This window comes from Cnephaeus nilssonii (genome assembly GCF_951640355.1).
Source record: "Cnephaeus nilssonii genome assembly, chromosome: 4".
Classification (NCBI taxonomy): Eukaryota; Metazoa; Chordata; class Mammalia; order Chiroptera; family Vespertilionidae; genus Cnephaeus; species Cnephaeus nilssonii.
Genome location: NC_137075.1, coordinates 15577417 through 15598967, shown reverse-complemented (window position 1 = coordinate 15598967; position 21551 = coordinate 15577417). Strand labels below are relative to the sequence as shown.

The 21551-nt window shown below is 41.3% G+C and overlaps 1 protein-coding gene across 5 annotated transcripts in view; it reads right to left on the bottom strand.

The window, feature by feature from the left end:
• The window catches only part of ANKRD26 (ankyrin repeat domain containing 26), a 104676-nt gene extending 84472 nt beyond the window's left edge, over positions 1-20204 (bottom strand). For all 5 annotated transcript variants that reach the window (XM_079768371.1, XM_079768372.1, XM_079768373.1 and 2 more), the window contains exons 1-5: positions 19822-20204; positions 12693-12807; positions 12359-12532; positions 6995-7101; positions 2436-2509 (exon numbers count right to left, since the gene is read on the bottom strand). In XM_079768371.1, coding sequence (XP_079624497.1) covers positions 2436-2509; positions 6995-7101; positions 12359-12532; positions 12693-12807; positions 19822-20066 — 715 coding nt within the window. In that variant the 5' untranslated portion in view covers positions 20067-20204. The remainder of the gene's footprint in view (positions 1-2435; positions 2510-6994; positions 7102-12358; positions 12533-12692; positions 12808-19821) is intronic.
• Positions 20205-21551: the final 1347 nt, after the last annotated feature.

The window sequence follows — 21551 nt, the reverse complement described above, 5'->3', positions numbered from 1 at the left end:
GTATGAAACTTTCTATAAAGAAAATAAAAACATCACACTGCCAATTTTCTCCAACTAAGCAGGGTTTAATTTCTTTTTATAATAGTTGTGAATCAATCAAATAACTGGGATAACTACAGAAAAACAATAATTACCATATCTTACCTAATAATAGACAAACATGCTAATTGACCATACCTTTGCAACGCCCACAGCCAATCAGGAGTGAGTAACCAACAAAGATGGCGGTTAATTTGCATACGTGGCCGCCAAGTGGCCAGGGGTGGGGCAGGACTCTGAGCAGCGCAGGAAGGTAGAAAGGCAGCTCCGGACCAGAGCGAAAGCGGTGCCGGCAGCCAGGGAAAGGAAGGCCCATTCTGGCACGAATCTTCGTGCATCGGGCTTCTAGTATAGTATAATTGTATAGCAGTAATTATAGAGTCCTTTATTTGTTCCTAATTTTTTCTTATTTTCTTGTTAAACTAAAAACATAGCTCACCTATTAAAGGCAGCTATTGATAATGGACAAGTTGAAAAGCCAAAGAAATTGCATCCAAAATATAGGATGAGTTATCCATGGATATTCCATCAAACTAAACATGTATGGAAAAAAAGCTGATCTTTCCTGTTGACCTGTTGCACTTCCCTGTTCATGTGATAAAGTCCTGTTCTTCATGTCCAATTTAAATGCCAGTGCACAACCTGGAAACCTATGAATCATATCAATTTCTCTCTCTCCATTAACTTTTTACATTCAATCATCACTAAGTCATATTAACTGTACCTATTTTCTGTCTCTGCTTTATTTTACCATTCCTTTGCCCTAGTCAAACATGGGCTCTTAATAGATGAGGAGGCGGGCGGCGAGGACAAAGCACTACCAATTATTGTTGCTATTTCTTAAATAAATAAGATTTTTTTAAGCAAAACAAATAAAAAACATATAGGCCTAGAAAAAGACCACATTTTAAATTAAATAAATTGAGCTTCCTGATTTTTTAATTTCAACTTCATAATGGACTGATTCTAGTCCAAGGAAAATTCTACCCACTTTTTAAAAACTTAACTCCCCATTATACACTTGAAGTGTCTGGCACATATTATGCAACAATAATAATAATTATGAGCTCCTACTGGGTGCTGGCACCTAGTAAGCACTGAATAAAGTATAGCAAATAATAAAAATTGCAATGATAACAACAACCTCTTAGAGCGTAGGGACAGTATTTTTTAAATGTTTGAATTCTGCAACATCAGAATAATACTTAGTGCCTAAAAGACAATTGAGAATTAAATAGCAAACCAGTAAGCAAACAAATTAATAAATAAATTTTGAAATTTTCTTTGACAATTCTGTTTTAAGAAAACCACAGAAATAAACCAGGGACAGGTCTATGATATGACGAGCACCTTAAAGGCCAAAACTCTATTTCATCTTTGTTTCCTATAACTTGCAAATCCGACCTACACAAGTTCTTTGATAAAGGTCTACTAAGTCCAAGTTGTCCTCATACAGTTCAGATTGCACAATGAACTAGGTGCCACATATGAGTAGCACAGTAGCATTTTTGTTATAGTGAAATATTTTTGTACTTTTATTATAATTTGTTGAGTCCTGAGTTGGGCTATTTGAATATCTATTATGATTATTTTTTGACCAATGGCAACAGAGCACCTGTTCTAAAGAAATTACAGTGTCATGGCAATTATCCAACAAACAGAAGGAAACTTCTTGTAATGAAGACAACATATCTCTTTCTGTTTTGACTTCTGAAGAATGAAACTGATAATAGTGAGACCTTGTTGGTATAAGGGTATGTAAAATAACTTATGCTTCTCAACAAGGCATTGCCTTTCTGACTTCTGTACTATATTGGTAAATATCTTTAAAAAACCAATTTCATTGGGATTGCAGCACACTGGACAAATATAGTTCTTATTGTTTGCCATTTGTTTGTGGTACCAGGAAAGTATTAAGCTCCTACTTTTAGTAACTTTTTTTATTGAAACAAAGCACTATGTAATAACAAGTATCCATTTACTAAATGTAATCCATTTGCTGTAAAAAATAAGCAAAAGATCACCCTGGCCAGTTTTGCTTGGTGATTAGAGCGTCGGCCCGCAGAAGGGTCGTGGGCTCGATTCCCAGTCAAGGGTGCATAAATCCTAACTTTAAAATCTCTTCTTTTGTACAGAAAGATATCATATGGGATTTTAGGGGTAATAATTATATAAATGAATTTCTTTTCAGACAATATTGCCCCAGATTTTTTAAATTACCTACAATTACTTTTTAAATAATTCTGAATATTGAACTATTTTAAAGAAATTAAGAAAAAAAACTATACATGCAATTTACACATTTTTTTTCACTGCTCTTTCATTATCAAAATTTCCTTACTCTTACTTTATCTATGGTGGGACCACCAAGAATAATTCACTATTAGAAGTCTTACCAAAACTTTTGCTACTTTCAGAAGACTTTTTAGCTCTCCTTTCTTCTTTATATTCAGACATTACTTGTTGATTGCTGTGTATAAAAAAAGGGTGATAAATAATATTACTATCTTAATACTAATATAAAAAATATTTTCCAAATATAATATATTCTTGGGATATCTCAAATAATATCAAAGTTAATATTAAAACTTTAATTAATTATACCATACAGTTCAAATTTGTTAAGTTCTATAAACTTTTTATTAAGCATGTAATTTTTAAAAGGTAACATGAAACAGTCATGATTTGAGGGCAGTATATATAGTTCAGTTAATTAGAGTTAGCTTGACATAATGGCAAGTGTCTTGAACTCAGACATCCTAGTTCTACAATGAATAGCTATTTATTCTCAAACAAGTCACTTTTCTTTGGCTCAAAGTCCTCTAAAAAATAAAAATCTTACTTTACAAGGTTGTTAGGATGATTAAATGATAACATAGCAAAAAGTGATGCTCAGAGAAACAGTAAGACAAAGGAAAAATCTGTTCATGAACTTTATTTGTTGAAACTATTTTGGAATCCCAAATAAATCCCAATATTGGTTTTTCATAGTTTGTAACATTCAAATGTTACAGTTTTCAGAAATTATTAATTTTGGTTATTAGCTATTCTTTCTTTGTGGTTTATAATTCAGGGTATCTCAGCTATTCTATAACTTGCAACTAAGTTTATTTATAAATATACTAGAGGCCCAGTGCACAAAATTCGTGCAAGGGGGGGGGAAGGGTCCCCTCAGCCCAGCCTGCACCCTCTCCAATCCAGGACCCCTCGGGGGATGTCTGTAGGCCCAATCCCGGCAGTCGGACATCCCTCTCACAATCCTGGACCACTGGCTCCTAACCACTCACCTGCCTTCCTGCCTGATCGCCCCTCACTGGCCCTCCTACAGACCTGGTCATCCCTAACTGCCCCCTTGCCAGCCTGATCACCCCTAACTGCCTCTGCCTGCCAGCCTGATCTCCCCCAACTGCCCCCCCACCGGCCTGGTTGCCCCCAACTGCCCCCCCTGCCTGCCTGATCACCCCACACAGCCTGTTGCTCGGTCATTTGGTCACCCCTCACTAACCCCCCTGCCAGGCTGGTCGCCCCATGCAGCCTGCTGCTCGGTTGTTTGGTCGCCCCTCACTAACCCCCCTGCCAGCCTGGTCGTCCCATGCAGCCTGTTTGGTCGTCCGTTCGGTTGTGACGGTTGCTTAGGCTTTTATATAGATACATTACCTCATGAAGTCCGATAACAAAATGTTACCCTATCTTTGTAACAAATGCAGAAAACCAATAGAAGTCAGGACTTGGCCTGGACAACTACTATCCCTCTCTACCTACTCCAACTGTGAACCTGCAGATCTTTATGAGAATGATGCTTAACCTCCCTGTCCACCCCCAATTGGCTTGTATGATATAATCCTACACATGGATACTGATGAGTCATGGATGGGACCTTAGCAATTCTAAGGATCAATAACTTTTGATTCACAGCTTTCTGTTGACTGGCTTCCATGTGAGGCATAATTTAAAATATTTTGAAATCTGAGGTAAATTCGATTTACTTGGGAAAGTTTCATTGTTATGGCAAAGAGATCGCTTGAGGGACCAACCTCAATTATGGAATCTCAGGCAAGTTGGTGCCTACTACTCTGGGAAAGGCGAAATGGGATCTTCCACTATCTAAACAACAATGCTACAGGATATAAAGTACCTTAGGGCACAGATCTGGTAACAAAGGAGAAAGGAAAGTCTGGTCTTTTCCTGCTGGATTATTTGAACCTCTCTGACAACTGACAATGGCTCCTAGCAGAAACACAAACAGGAAACTCAAAGGGTGACTCGTCCACAAAGGTCTGGGCTAAGAAGTGGGCTCCACAGAGGCTTTCCAGTGTGGGGGGGTAGGCTGTGGGTGGCTAAAGCTAGGAGGCCCAGCTTTCAGAACACGGTACTGGTCATTGGAATAGTGACTGAGCATACAAGCATCTGTAGATAAACTTAAAAAAAGCTGTAATTTTCAAGTGCAAGTGTGAATCAACATGAAAGCTCAGGAATCTGGATCAGCAATGGCCACCTGGGAGCAAAGGACAATCATGACTACAGAAACAGTTTCAATAGCAACTCTGTAGCAATAGAATCAATGGAAACAACAGAAAGATTAGACTCTCCTTTTTTACCTCTCCATCTGACTTGTGAAAGAAGGTTGTCTCCCTTGGACTTAGGTAATTCTTTAGGTTCTTGAAAAATTAAAGGGGGAAAATATAGGAGATAGCCCCCAGAAAATACAGTTTTTTTTCTGCTAAAGTGAACACTTTAAAACATCAAATAACTAGTTAGAAAAATCAGTTATTTGTACTCCAAGCATAACAGTTCTACATGGAATGAAATAAATAATGTTAGGATGCCTAAAGATAAAGGTCTGAGATAAAGAATCTGGCCCATTGCTACTTCTAACTAGTCGAGCCTTTTGCTAGGTTTCTGGCTGATGACATAGACTAACCCACTGCCATTCCTAAACTGCCTGAACCAAACTACGAAATCTCACCTGTTACGTAAAAAGTAACAGTGAAATTATTTTAAACCTCAGTTTAGTGATTACTAGCATTTTAATGTAAACACTTACAAATTAAAACTACAACAAAAGCATACTCTTCTGCAGTCTACCCACAGTTATCTTGAGAAAAGACATCAGTACCTTGCTGAAAAAGAAGCCTGACTATATTTTCAGATTCATCATTTACAGCAAGCATGAGTGTTGTATATATAACACAGAGATCACTTTACCCTCAGGAACTTCAATTATGTTATTTAAACAGCTAATTTGATATACTTGCCATATACCCTGTTGTCTATCTAGAATTGACCATTTATGTGCTAAAGTGTTCACCTTTGTAAATTAATTCGAAGGCTAAAATAAAGGGACAAAAAGGAAGCCTCCTGTCCTACTTGGGTATTGCATAGTAGAAGTTGCTAATTTAAAATCCTCAAACTGATAAGGAACTATGCTGAGGTCACTAATCTGAAGTAGGTGAAGATTTAAATGTAGAATTTCCTGTTTCATTCTTAGTCTGATATTATATTTCAAAGTGAGCTAGAAGTCAGAATAATAAAGCTATTTGGCAGGCTTAAAACAGTAATCTACACTAATAAAAGAGAAACATATTAATTGACTGTACCTTTGCAATGCCCACCAGCCAATCAGGAGTGAGTATGCAAATTAACCCAACAAAGATGGTGGGTTAATTTGCATACACAGGCGCTCTGAGCGGTCAGGGGTGGGCGTTCCGCACCACCCCAGCCGTTCCGGGCCTCTGGGCAGTGTGGGAAGGCGGAAAGGCGGCTCCGGCCAGAGCGAAGCTGGTGCCAGCAGCCAAGGGAAGGAAGGCCCATTCTTGCATCAATCTTCGTGCATCGGGCCTCTAGTGTTAATAATAATTATAACAATAATAGCCATACTTAAGAGTTAATGATGCTGATAAGCAGCTACTAGCCACTAAATTAAATGCGAGATAACCTTATACACGATCACCCTAGAAGGATATAGTATTATTCTCCATTTTATAAGAGGGAACATATTTGATAATAAGTAATTAAATACCAATTAAAAATAAAAACATCAAAATATACTAGAAGTTAAAAAGGATAAAAACTGATGAGCCCACAGTGTCTGGTAGCAGTAATTCATAGTCATTAGGGATAACCTAATAACATCAGTATTCATCAAAGAAAGAAATCTAAAGCAGAGTCATCCAAAAGACAAAATCAACTCTTAATTATGCTTAATACACATTTTTTAAGGAAAACTACATACCAAGTTAAAAAAAACACAAAACTACAAGAGAGACTAAGTCCACTATCTATATATATAAAAGCCTAATATGCAGTGTTCCCTCGGGAGTTCGACTGACCAGAAGTTCAATCGCTCAATATGACATGCACTGACCACCAGGGGGTGGCGCGGAATGAAGGAAGGCTCTGGCCAGCAGCCCGCAGCCAGGGAATGAAGGCCCCGGCCAGCTGACAGCAGCCACTAGATATCCTACCCGTGCACAAATTTCATGCACTGGGCCTCTAGTTCTATCATGAAATAAACTAACAGAGTCCATATAATATCTATAATAATAAAAGCGTAATATGCTAATTAAACCGAACATCCTTCAGGATGAAGCTGGGGCTACAAAGGAAGCCCGGTGTTGGCAGCTGGGGGAAAGAAGGCCTACTCTTGCACGAATTTCGTGCATTGGGCCTCTAGTAAAATTAGTAAGAAACTCCTCTATTTAATACAAGAATATATGACCCAAAAAATCATATTACAAATGACATCAGTCAATATTATAAATGAATATGAATCCTGCAGTATATTGTTTTTCCAGTTGCCCAGTAGTCAGAATAATTGCTTTTCTACCTAACTGATGTGTTGATATTTCTCACTATATAAAGATAAGTTAATCTTCTTCTTATTAACTTAATTTCTGACTTCAGTGATTGTGACCACTCTAGAACAGTATTAAGGTTTATAAAAAATGAACTGTACCTTTCCATCTGATCGACTGTGTGTATTCTTGCACCTCTATTTACTAAAAATTCCACCATATGCTCTTTATTTTCACTTTGAGCAAGAGAAAGTGGTGTGAGGTTATCCTGTAAAGCAGCAAAAACATTTATAATTTATAAAATTACATATATCCAAACTGAATTTTAAAACTTATAAAAGATCCTCTGGACTTAAACATCCTATATAATAAAAGCCTAATATGCAAATTGTCCTCTCGGGCAGTCGTTCAACCAGGAGTTCAACCACTCGCTATGACATGCGCTAACCACCAGGGGGCGGTGTGGAACATGGTGGGCATCAGCAATGTGCTACAACCTCTCGCCAGCTACCTGGGGGTGGGGGTGACGGGGATGGAGGTGCGGTGAGGATGCGGGGTGTCTGCCAAGCTCGCTCTCACTCCCCCCGCTACCCTCTTCCAGGATGCCAGGGCTCATGCGCCAGGGGAAGCTCCTGTGCTCAGGTGCTGGGCACCCGCGAGGAGCCCACCCCACACCCTCGTGGCCTCTTCTGGGTGAGCTGGACCGCAGCCGCCGGGACCACAGGGGCCAGTCGGGTTCCCCATGGGTTCACACAGGAGCCGGTCTGCGAGGACGGCTGGGAGAGTGTGCACTGCCCGCACGGCTTCCATGCAGCACCGCTGGGCAGCCCAGAGGCCCATGCTGCACCCTGGCCCGCGGTGTCCAGCCATGCTCACCGCATTCCGCAAGGGGCCTCAGGTGCTATGACTCAGGTGTAGGAGGCACGTGGGGGCCCGGGGGCCCAGGTGCTACCCAGGGCCCACAGGTCAGCTGGGACCTGCCCTTCCACACCAGACGCTCGTGCTTCGATCGCCAGCCTGGCCTAGGGACCTCACTCGGGCACGAATTTCGTGCACCGGGCCTCTAGTATAATATAGAAAGTAAATAAAAAGTAGCCCCTTCCTTCTCACCCCTGTGCTGTCACTGGCTGTTCCTTCCCTTTAAAATGCCCTCTACTCCCTCCTTCAAAAGATTAGCTGCAACACCATTCTCTAAAACTCACCTCAAACATTTACAGTACTGGTTCCAAGAATCTTTGTTCCTATCACAGTATCTATCGTGCTATAGTGTCATTATTTTATTGCTCTTCATCTAAACCAAGAGCTTCTTGGGCCTATTTTTTTATCTCTGTGTCTCCAAACTATAAAACATAGTAGTAAATGCTTTAAATATTTTTACTGAATAAATAACCTAAATGATTAGCTCTAGAGTAGTGTTTCTTAAATTATATTTCAAAGAATATGTCGTTTACCAGAAGTTCAGTACTTTACCCGAATAGAAAAAGGATCCAGAAAGATCATCTGAGTTTAAGAAATATTACAAAACTTACACTGTATGCCTAGTACTAAAAATGTTTAACTTTGCTTAATCCTGATTTGACAATAGTTTTCTGTCGCAAACATTAACATTTGAAAAATAACAGGGTATCAGGTATACAGTTTTGAGAACTTTTCAACAAAGGTGAAGGTTTTCTCCAGGTTACACACAGCTGATGCTCTTCTACCAATGCTATCAAGAACCCAGATGTCAACATCAGTCACTCCTGCTCCAAAAGGGTCTCTAAAAAATTGACTAAATTAATAGGCTTCAAATGAACTCTGATGGCTTATTACTAAATGGTCCATGGTTTTCTTCTTTTATGACCTGATAGCCTTTTGTTTTAACTGTTAGAAAGCTCAATACGAAACTATATACTCAATTATGTTGATAGTCTTGGGATGTTCAGTGAATCTTTTGAAGAAGGGAGTGGAGGGAATTTTAAAGGGAAGGAGCAGCCAGTGACAGCACAGGGGTAAGAAGGAAGGGGCTCTGTTTTCTATGCTCAGTAGTTCACTCCTAATCCGCTTAATCGAAAGCTTTGCTTTTTTCCCCCCTATGTTTTTACTGATTTCAGAAAGAGGAAGGGAGAGGGAGAGAGAGAAACATCTATGTGAGAGCAGAACAATGATCTGCTGCTTCCTGCATGTCCCTACCAGGGATTAAGCCACAACCCGGGCATGTGCCCTGACTGAGAATCGAACTGGCAACCCTTCAGTGCATGAAAGGATGACCAACCAACTGAGCCATACTGGCCAGAGTAGAATATATACTTTTTAAAAAAAGTTGTTTTTATTCTGATTTCATTTTTAATTGTACTTAAAAGTATTTTATATTTGAGGCAAAATATAAATCAGAAGCAAAAATATAATGGCTTATCAATAAAAAGTTTAACACTGATCTATATAAATTATTTTTAGCACAATGAAAGCTACTAAATCACTTGCATTTCTGAGGAACAATGCTGAGGAGAAAGATATAATATTGTCTGGAATATGTATCCCCTATACAACTCTAACTATGATTAACCTCATGAGACTTATAGACATTCCAATGAGAATATGATTATTTACAGGACATATAAAGGAAAAGAGTTTTTTAAAATAATAACCTATAAATTCTAACTTGAAAAATTCCATTTCATTCTTGGAGATTAATATAAAACATGTATTATAAATTAATGTAGATGATCTTGAATATCTTGAAGTTTTTAATAAAATATACTATAAAATAGGAATTGTAAACTCAAGTGCTTATGGAGGCAAAGTAGGTGAGCCAAGTAAGTGAGGAATCTAGGTGAGGACAGCAGCAAACTAGAGAACACATGTTTCAAATGCAAGGGGCAGCTCTGCACAGCATACCAAACAGCAGTGGGGACTTATGGGATGCCAGATTTTATTCCTTAGAGAAGCTTGAAATTCAGATTTCTACATGAGTCTTCTAAAATTTTAATGTTGAGTCAACTTATGAAGGCAAACTAAACATATCCAGGGCCCATATTTAGTCAGGAGCCCACTTGTGTTTTTATATTTGCTATGTTTTCAAATGGTCATGCATGAAGCAAATATTTGTATGTAAAACCTTTCCTTTCATTTGTATCATGTTTTATCAATATTTTTGACCCCAACATGTAATAAAAATCATTATTTAGACTGATAATACTCATTATAAAAAAACCTTGCTAATACATATTAAACTACAATCGATTTACGTATATTTATTTCTCCCAGATTGTTGATGTGGGACAGATAAATAATTAGTTCATAGAACTGCTGGAACTAAATTATTAAAGCAATTCTCATCTTTATTGTTACTAATTTCACGGTTTTTGATGTATATCTTTTTAATAATTTATTGATTTTTAGAGAAAGAGGAAAGGAGAGGAGAGAAATATCAAAGTGAGAGCACAACATTCACCGGTTGCCTCCTACACACCCCCTACAGGGATCAAGTCGGCAACCTAGGCATATGTCCCTATTGGGAATCAACCCAGCAACCTCTTGGTGCATGGGACAATGCACGACCAACTGAGCCACACCAGCTAGGGCAGTTTTTGATGTTTTGATGTTTAAAAGTGCCAGCCTGATTATGCCAAGGCTCTGTGAAATTAACAGACATACTGAGACAATCTATCACACAGCTTCAACTAAAAAGAAGGCTCAAGACTTACGCTATTGCAGGAAAATCCTGCTTGTAGTAAACATTTGGTGATCTAAGGACTGAATGAGAAAGGATGAAAAATTCTTAAAGGGTCAGATTCTACTTATTAACAGACTCCCCGTAAGCAAATTTCTAAAGACTCTCAGTGTGCCAGTAAATGATTGATGGCTGAAAGGAAAAAGGTGTTAAGTCATTAGATATCACCAACAATGTTCCCTATAACTTTTCAAGAGAAGAGGTAGAACCAGTTGAAAGTCAGGCCAATATTCCTGGAAAGGAAAGAGTTGAAGGAAGTATCACCTATCAAATTTTAACTCTTCTAGAGATTTCTTAAGTTTGTGAGAACTGTGCATTTATACATTATACTTATCCATTCAGAAGTTCTTAACCAAAAATTGTATCAAAAACTCAAGGAAATATTTCTACATATACATATAGATGCATATTTCTACATATACATTAGATTTACTCGATCTAAATCTTCAGAGAAGAGTGGAGGCTTGTAAACTTAAGTTCCTCAGGTGATTGTGATTCACCAGCACAATTCTAGCTGAGAACTAGTGCAGTACACCATCACTTTGGTCTCATCTCAGCAGCATAATTTCTATTATAGTATAAAATGCTTTGCTATGTTTGAGACTTAAGATAAAGCCTATTTCCGTGGCAAATTTTGCTCTCCAGTGTTGTTTTATATTAATTAGAAAAAACTCAGGTGCAAAAAAATATTTTTAAAAAGAGTTTTGCCTCCGACAAATTGTGTTTTCACAAATATTTGTCATAAGGGCATAAAAGAGAGCTGTAATATCTACTGCTTCTTCAGAAATGTCATTATGTAAAGTAAAATCCTGGACAATTAAATTATTTCAAAACATTTCAATTCAGGGAATGTTTGAGCTTCCAAATATGTAAAATTGACCCTACCTGTGTCAGCCAAGACCATTCCTGTCAGGGTTGCAGTGGTGATATACACTGAGTGGCCAGATTATTATGATCTCTAATATATATATATTAGAGGCCCGGTGTATGAATTCGTTCATGGGTGGGGTCCGGCCAGCCTGGCCAGGGGAAGGGTACATGGGCGGTTGGCTGGCCTGCCTGCTGGTCAAACTCCTGGTAGAGGGGACAATTTGCATATTAGCCTTTTATTATATAGGATATACACTGAGTGGCCAGATTATTATGCGTTCAGAGATCATAATAATCTGGCCACTCAGTGTATAATGTATGTCCAGAAGAAAAAGCAGGTGAACAGCTTTGCCATCACCTGCTCCCTATGTACAACTACAACCCCGCTGAGGAGCTACATGAGGCTTACGTGGAAAACCCAAGGTGGTATGTGGCTGGCAGAGTGGCCACAAGCATAAGTGGTGTCCTTGCTAGATGTTAAGACATGACCTGACCCTCTTTCTGCAATCTTCAAGACCTTGGGGTCCTGGAGAGTTCAGGGCCTGTGGACTGCTGCTTCCCCTTCCCACTTGCACTCCTCCAGCTCCCCCTGCTGCGTACTAGGTCTCCTCCTCCCACCCATCTCCAAGAGCACCCATTTCCTAAGCCCCTGCCTGCATAAGAGCCAGCCCCCACCATCACTTCATTCCCCTAGGCCTTCCGTCCTTTGTGGGTCTGAGCCTATCACCCACTCCCAGGCACTAACAGGACGTTCTTCCTTCTGGAGTGGAAGGGAGAAAGACCTTTGCTCCTTCCGTGGACACTGCATTTCTCCAACCTTCCTTGCCTGGGCTCTGGAGTAGTTTCCATGGTGACAGGGTCTGACAGTGTATGTATATGAGAAAGAAAATGCTTTTGGCTAAAGTAAAAACATGTATTTCAAATATTTTTAACATAAAGTTACCTTGTTTCTCGCTTCAATATTTGCCTTGAATGAAAGCAGCTTTTCCACTATAGCTATATTTTGACCAAGGACAGCATAGTGGAGAGCAGTATTGCCATCGATGTCCATTATGTTTGGATCAGCACCATGGTCTAGTAGAATAGTTGCACATTCCTCTTCCTGGCATTGTACGGCCTGTCAGTATTATACCAAAAAGTAGATTATAAATTCTAGTAATTTAAAGTAAACATTCCACAAGTTTCACCAATAACATAGTCAAATGAGATAAATTGATTTTTATCCTAAGTAATTGAATCAAATCCACCTCATGTTGACATAGTTGGCTACTACATACCTTAATCAGAGCTGTCCTGTTTTCATTATCACAGAGGTTCAACAGGCATTTTCTGTCTGCTAGGAGAGTTACCACTCCTGGATGACCATTGGCACAGGCCAAATGTAGAGCAGTCCTATGAAAGTGAAAGGACTCCTTAGGAACTTAAGAGTGCATTATCTCAAAACATATAATTATTCATGTAATTGTAGACATTACATGTTATCTCTACACCTTTAAAATATTTAATTTTCTTCTGGAGACAGTACAATATTTATTAGTTCTTATTAATGAAGGAGCGGCCTATTTGAACAGAGAGAGGATGACCTGGGAATTCAGCTCAACTTGTGTCTGATCCTATTTTAACTGTCATGTATTAGCTACCTATCACTTGGCCTTTCTGAACCTCAATTTCCTCATCAACAACATGGGGATAAAAACAGTAGTGATCTCACCGAAACCGGTTTGGCTCAGTGGATAGATCGTCGGCCTGTGGACTCAAGGGTCCCAGGTTCGATTCTGGTCAAGGGCATGTACCTTGGTTGCGGGCACATCCCCAGTAGGGGGTGTGCAAGAGGCAGCTGATCGATGTTTCCCTCTCATCGATGTTTCTAACTCTCTATCTCTCTCTCTTCCTCTCTGTAAAAAATCAATAAAATATATTTTAAAAAAACACCAAAAAAAAAAAACACAGTAGTGATCTCACCTGGCCGGCATGGCTCAGTGATTGAGCATCGACCTATGAATCAGGAAGTCATGGTTTGATTCCTAGTCAGGGCATATGCCCCTGGTTGTGGGCTTGATCCCCAGTGTGAGGCATGTAGGAGTCAGCCAATCAATGATTCTCTCTCATCATTGATGTTTCTATCTCTCTCTCCCTCTTCCTTCATCTCTGAAAGGAATAAAAATATATTTAAAAAAATAGTAGTGATCTCACAGATCACCATTGTTTGCTTAAATAAAAAGCTAAGTAGTGTTTACTATAGTTCCTAGCATAAAAAATTTCAATAATTGTTAGATTAAATTATTATAATTATTACTATTGCTACAACTTTACAAAGACGTATCAATTAAGTAAAATCATATCTACTTTACAGATGTGTTTTACGAATTAAAAGTACACTGTATTTCAATGATTCTAATATGCTTACTTTTTCACATTTTAACATCTCTGACATTGGGATGCAATTTATAATTCAGAATGTCTTACAACTATAATTGGCAGCAACTTTTTTAAAAAAAATTCTTATTGGTATATTGGGCATCATACCATCCATGGTGTCTTATATTAAGTGAAATAATGGTAAATACAACAGACCTTTTGCAGTTCTAGTCAAACGGTTGGGATTTAAACCATCTTTAGTTCTTAAAAGCATTATAGAAAAAGAGGACTAGCCGAAACCGGTTTGGCTCAGTGGATAGAGCGTCGGCCTGCGGACTGGAAGGTCCCAGGTTCGATTCTGGTCAAGGGCATGTACCTTGGTTGCGGGCACATCCCCAGTGGGGGGTGTGCAGGAGGCAGCTGATCGATGATTCTCTCTCATCGATGTTTCTAACTATCTATCCCTCTCCCTTCTTCTCTGTAAAAAATCAATAAAATATATTTAAAAAAAAAAAAAAAGAAAAAGAGGACTAAAATATCAAAACAAGAAAATAATTTTTTTAAAGTAACTTTTACTTTGGTCTTCAAGAAACTTAAAGCCAAAGGAAACTCAGGATTCAAATGAACAGGGATGGCTCATTTTACTCAATATTTAGATTTACAGATTTATGAAAATCAGATATTTCCAATGATTAATATTAGTATTTAATACTATTATACATTTTCAAAAGAGCAGGTAAAGGTTATCTTTTACAATTTCCTACCTTCAGAAATACTTTGGTTTGAAAGGACGAAGAAAAAGCTTCAATTAAGATTAGGTCCTAATACTTCCATTTTAAATTTCTCATTTTTATCATACTGGACAACATGCAGTTTTTAAGAATGAAAAGGGCCTGGGAGACAGATTGCAAAGGTCCTAAGTAGAATATATCTGCTACACAGCTATTCAGGTTATATTTCATCAATAAATAAATTGAAAGAATGAATAAATTTAATTGGAGAGTTCAATATTTTTAAAGAACATTTTTAAAAGTAAAGCAATACTTTTGCAATAGTAATCTATACTAATAAAAGCCTAGGTGGCCCTTGCGTGTGATGTCATCACAAGATGGCCACCACAAGATGGCCACGCGCACAGCGGAGGTGGGGCTCGGCAGCTGCTCCGCAGGGTGAGGCCTGGGGGGTCCCACGGCTCCACGCGGTATGGAGGAGGCCAGTCCCGGTGTCTCTGTCACCTTGCGCAGAAGAGGCAGGTCACGGCATGGGAGGGCAGTTGTGGGCAATCGTATCGGCAGGGGAGGGCCGTTGTGGGCAATCGGGCTGGCAGTGGAGGGCAGTTGGGGGCCGTCGGGCTGTCAGGGGAGGGCAGTTGGGGACAATCAGGCCAACAGGGGAGCAGTTAGGCATCAATCAGGCTGGCAGGGAAGCGGTTAGGGGAATCAGGCAGGCAGGCAGGTGAGCGGTTAGGAGCCAGCGGTCCCGGATTGTGAGAAGGATGTAAACCGGCAGTCAGACATCCCCCAAGGGGTCCCAGATTGGAGAGGGTGCAGGCCAGGCTGAGGGACACCCCCACCCCCCGCCCCATGAACGAATTTCATGCACTGGGCTTCTAGCTTCTAGTAGTAACATATTTGCTGTTTTGTTTTTTGTTGTAATAAGAACATAACTAAATTAATTTACTAGAGGCCTGGTGCACAAAATCGTGCACAGGTAGGGTTCCTAGGCCTGGCTGGCAATCAGGGCTGACCTGTGGGGTGACTGGCAGGGTGATCGGGGGTCCCCCACTGGTACCCACCTTGGCCGGCCTGGAGCCACCCACTTGTCACACACCCCCACCACCACCGCCAGCTGCCGCCTCCCTCTGCGGGGTGACCTGGAGGGCGATCGGGGGGCCTCTGCTGACACCCGCCTTGGGCGGCCTGGCGCCACCCGCTCACTGGCCCCACCCCCTGCTGCCACCACCTCTGTGGGGTGACCAGCAGGGCAATCTGGGGGCCTCCACTGGCACCTGCCTTGGCTGGCCTGGGGTTTGTGGGCTGGGGGCAGCTCCTGCATTGAGCATCTGCCCCCTGGTGATCAGTGAGCATCATAGCAACCAGTCGTTCTGGGCCGTTCAGTCAATTTGCATATTAGGCTTTTATTATATAGGATAATCACTTATATATATAATACTAGAGGCCCGGTGTACAAATTTGTGCACGGGTGGGGTCCCTCTGGGTGGCCTGCAGGGATCTGGCTGAAACCCGCAGTCCAACACCGCCTGCAGCTCCTACCTGCCGCTCCCGCTCATCCCGGCCCCATTGTGCCTCCCATGGGCTTGCGCCCAATCAGTCCCAAACAGGAGAGGCTCTCACTGCCACAGCAGTGCTCACCAGCCATGAGCCCTGTGTCTGACGCCCTCCCAAGGGAGTGGCCTGCAGGATCAGGCTGAAACCGGCTCTCCGACATTCTCCAAGGGGTCCCAGATTGCTAGAGGGTATAGGCCATGCTGAGGGATCCCACTGGTGCATGATCGGGCCAGGGAGGGACCACAGGAGGGCTCCAGAGCATGTCTGGCCCATCTCGCTCAGTCCCAATTGGCCGGACCCTACCGGTAGGAGTATCTGCCCCTGGTGGTCAGTGCACATCACAACGACCAGTGAACCAGTTGACTATCTGCCCCCTGGTGGTCAGTGCATGTCATAGCAAGCTGTTGAGCAGCCTTAGCATATCATTAGCATATTACGTTTTGATTGGCTGTTCAGTTGTTCTGCTGTTCAGTCTATTTGCATATTACCCTTTTATTATATAGGATTATTATATAGGATGTAATAAAGCTATCCTATATAATAAAAGCCTAATATGCTAAGTGTTCAGTCGTCCATTCAACCAATCAAAGCGAAATATGCTAATGATATGCTAAGGCTGCTCAACCACTCGCTGTGATGTGCACTGACCACCAGAGGGCAGACACTCCAATAGGTAGGTTAGCTTGCTGCTGGGGTCTGGCCGATCAGGACTGAGCAAGACGAGCAAAATGGACCGGACACACCCTGGAGCCCTCCCGCGGTCCCTCCCTGGTTGGCCAACCTCCCACATCCCTCCCCAGCCCCGATTGTGCACCAGTGGGGTCCCTCGGCCTGGCCTGGCCTGTGCCCTCTTGCAATCCAGGACCCCTCAGGGGATGTCAGGGAGCCATTGGGGGAGGGGTCCAGGGTATGTTCAGTCTGTCTTGCTCAGTCCTGATCGGCCAGACCCCAGCAGCAAGCTAACCTACTGGTTGGAGCATCTGCCCCCTAGTGGTCAGTGCATGTCATAATGAGCAGTTGAGAGGCCTTAGCATATCATTAGCATGTTACGCTTTGATTGTTTGAATGGCCAACTGGACGACCAGACACTTAGCATATTAGGCTTTTATTATATAGGATACTCTACAAACACAGATAAAAAGATTCCTTTTACTTCTGAAGAGGTTAAAAGTTGTCAGAAGGTGCCAATCCTCAAAAACATTTTTTTTTAAAAAGTGAGGAATTATTTTTTATCTGTGTAAGATTCATATTCCTGCTCTTCCTCAGGATTATTTCAATCAATATACTTTTACTAGAATTTCTATACTTGTTCATTGTAAAAATCAGATTTTTAAAACTGGAAATGTTCAGATATAATACAAACTAGAGGCCTGGTGCACAAATTCGTGCATGGGTGGGGTCCAAGCTGGCCCACCCCAATCGGGGCCAATCGTGCCAGGCCGGCTGGGGGGAGGGGCTGCAGTCTGTTGGCTGGCTGGCCAGTCCCCCGATCAGAAGGGGGGGCCAATCGGGGATGGGGCCAGCCCAGTGGAGAGGCTGTGGGCAGTTGGCCGACGGCCCCGCCCCCTGGTCCAACTCCCGGTTGAACTCCCGGTAGAGGAGACAATTTGCATATTAGCCTATTATTATATAAAGATGTTCAGGAATAAATTTTATCACATTTTGCACATTTTTTTTATAAGATCATAGTCCAGTGATGGCGAATCCATGACACGCGTGTCAGTGATTTCTGATGACACGCGGCCGCTGAGGCAGTCGCATGCCGAGGATGAAACATTTGCTGCTCCTGAGGATGAAACATTTCCGAAATAATGTTTTTTCCTCAAAGTGACACACTACCTGAATTATGCTCAGTTTTTTGGCGAAGTTTGACACACCAAGCTCAAAAGGTTGCCCATCACTGTCATAGTCTGTGTGTGTGGCTAATCCAACTGATTTTTGTCTCATTTTCTGATCTACCAAAGTACATCTTTGCATGTCAACATATATCTCTTATCTATACCACCTTCTATGGTCATATTTTATGTCATCCTATGGATATACTGTAATTTTTAAATAAAATCCATTTAGATGAGTTCTTAATACACTGCTATTATGAGCAGTGCTGAGAAAAACAAATTTTATGTAATTTAGCTAATCTATAATAATAAAAGCATAATATGCTAATTAGAGTAGACGTCTTTCCGGACTAAGCTGGGGCTGCAGGTGCCATGGCTGTGAGGGAGGGATCCAGGCAGCCGCCTGCGGCTGCAAAGACCTACTCTTGCGTGAATTTCATGCATTGGGCCTCTAGTTATTTGATAAAGATATTTTAGTATAAATAGAATTAATGGGCAAAAATAATATATAATTTTAAAATGTGGTACTAATAAACAAGTTGTATATTTGAAAAGTCAAAAGCAACTTAAACTTTAAGCAGCAGTATAAGCACCATTGCTGGTCATCTTCACAAACTTTGTGGATGGAAAATGGTATTTCACTCCTTTTCTTACCAGTGACACTAAATATTTTGTCCTATGTCCATCATTCCCTTGTACATATGCTAAAAATGCTTTGTCCAATTTCAATTTAGAGTTCTTTTCTTGTTGATTTCAGTCTCCTCTGTAAAGTAAAGATAGTCTTTTTCTCCAATATGCATACATTGTAAATATTTTGCAAGTACATTTTCTTAATATTACTTTCTGATAGAGGGAGGGTTTTAATTTTTTACATCACTCAACCTCCTATTTTTCTTGCTTTTGAAGTCTCTGTCAACTTAAAAAGAATATATATATATATATATATAGGCATTTATGTTTTCTTCTGATAATTTTCATATTTTGTATATTTGAAATTTTTAATCTATATTCCATCTGGAATTTATTTTTCTGAAATAAAATCTAGCTAGTTTTCTCCAAATACTTAATTATTTCTCAACCATTTATGAGTAATTCATCTTTTCCTACAAACATGAAATGTCACCAGTATCAAGTTCTAAAGTATTACATACATTTGGGTGTTTAGACATTTCTAATCTGTTCTAATAATTTCTGTCTTTTCAGCTATTGATAGACAAATAACGTGTGGAAATTTATAGCACATGTTGATATCTAGAAGGGCAAAACTTTATCTACTAACTACACAATAATTTTCTTAATTTCATCACAACAATAAAGACAGCATGTGTGACTCAAAAATTTTAAAACCATATTTTATTGTTTATGTAAAATTAATAAATATAGGAAGAGCACACATTTTGAGAAAACGAATCTTCCTATTCAAGACCACAGCTATCTTTTCACTTCAAAGTTCCCTTTGGAGGTCCCTCAATAAAGAACATAGGTTTACACTGATTTGTATTTGTTATTGGATTTTATCCGAGGAATTTTTAGGCCAAAAGTTGATCTATTATGGGAATTATTTCTCTCATTAGGCACTTGGCTATAATATACAGCATTATGGTATAAAAATGTGAACATCAGATATATAATGCTAAATATACTTAATTTCGTTTCTGTTATTGCTATATAATTAAATCACTTAAAAATGTCAGTAAGTGCTCCGGAAGAGGCATTAGGAGCGGGTCCTTGAGTTTTTGTTTTTGCTGCTCAGAAAAGTCGGCCTGGGCGCTGGGACCCAGGTAAGGTGTCCACCGCCGACCTGCCCGGGCGCGGGAGGGAAGACAGCCAGCACCTCGGGGACCGCAGGGCTGCGCCCCCACCTGCCGAGCCGGCCGGCGTGCCTTCTCCCAGGTCCGCCCGCCTCCTCCCGGCCCTATTACCTGTTCATCTTGTCTCTATCATTCAAGCCATTTATCCGGAGCAACAGAATCTGCTTCACTTTCGCCACGCTGCCCACGCTGGCAGCTCGGTGGATCTTCCCCAGGTCCCTGTCCCGGACCTGGTACCCGGGCTGCGGGGGGCCTCGGCTACCACTCAGCCTCTCTCCCCGGCTCCTCCCGGGGCTGGAGGCCGCTCCCAAGGGCGACACGCCCTTCCTACTCCCAAAGCCAAAAATCTTCTTCATCGCGGAGCGCCTGGCGGCTCCAGGGAAGCCTCGCCTTCCCCTCAGCTGTGCGCGCCGCCCCCGGAGTGCAGCACTGAGGCTGCAGAGGCGCGCACGGCCTCCGGCCACAGCATCCGGCCGGCAGCGCCGCGGTTTGAAATCTCCCAGCCCGCAGGGATGGTAACCCAGCGGAGCCCCTCTGCACGCAACTGCGCGTGCGCGCCTCAGAGCCCACGTCACTGCGCTTGCGCACCAAGTCCCTGCGGCCAGAGATACCCAGAGCGCATGTGCAAGGTCCAGACTTCTAAAATCTCAGGGATTGCTTCTGGGCACCTTTCCAACATCGATGGGAACTGGCCGAATCTTGCGAAACATCTGCAAAGGTTAGAATCACTCCAGTGGAAAAGGGAGTCTTGACCCACTGGGGGCTAGGCTGGCATGGAACTTAAGGATGCTAAAGCTTCCTCCCCCAGAAAGCTCCCCTAAAAAATAAATAAATAAATATTTTTGTTCCTCTTCCACATCTCTCTGGGCCCCAGCCAGTCTCCAGGGAATATAGCGGCTGCAACAACAGAAAGATGTTTCACTGTTTTTAGAGATTGTGGCAATCTCTTATACAAGTGCAAATTTCTTTTTTTTTTAATATATTTTATTGATTTTTTTTTTTTTTTTTTTTTTTTTTTTTTTTTTTTTTTTTTTTTTTTTTTTTTTTTACAGAGAGGAAGGGAGAGGGATAGAGAGCCAGAAACATCGATGAGAGAGAAACATCTATCAGTTGCCTCCTGCACACCCCCCACTGGGGATGTGCCCGCAACCAAGGTACATGCCCTTGACCGGAATCGAACCTGGGACCCCCCAGTCCACAGGCGGACGCTCGATCCACTGAGCCAAACCAGTCAGGGCTACAAATGCAAATTTCTGAGAAACAAATGTACCTTCTCCAGATGAAATGAAAGCACATTTATGAATGCCTGTTAATCCTCCCTTTGGCCCAGCCATATATTTACATTTTCTTTACTTTTATTTCCTAATTAAGTCTTTAATCAACCCAATATTTATTTTGGAGCATGGAGTAACATTTAAGAACTTTAAAAAAAAAAAAAAGCTATTGTGGAAACCATGCCAGGTCCTCGGATAGTCAAAGCAGGTGGGAGCCTCATTATCAATACACCAGAATGACCAAAGGCCACTCTGCCTAAATGGAATGTTCAAGGACTCTGAGCCTGGGAATCCTAATCAGGCCACCACACCATGAGCGGGTGCAAGGACACACGGTACACTGTGCCCTTCAGTAGCCAATATGATTGATGTAGCGATTGGCACGAAGCCTTCTTTGTCTAAATAGTATAAAAGTAGGTTACTGACCAGCTAGTTGGCTGGAGTTGGCTGAGGATGGAGTGAGAAGAAGTCTGCTAGAGAGAGCAGCTAGGATGGAGTGTGGGAAGAAGTCTGCTAGAGAGAGACAGGAGAAGCTGCTGAGCCAGAGAGCTCAGGTACTGCTACGAT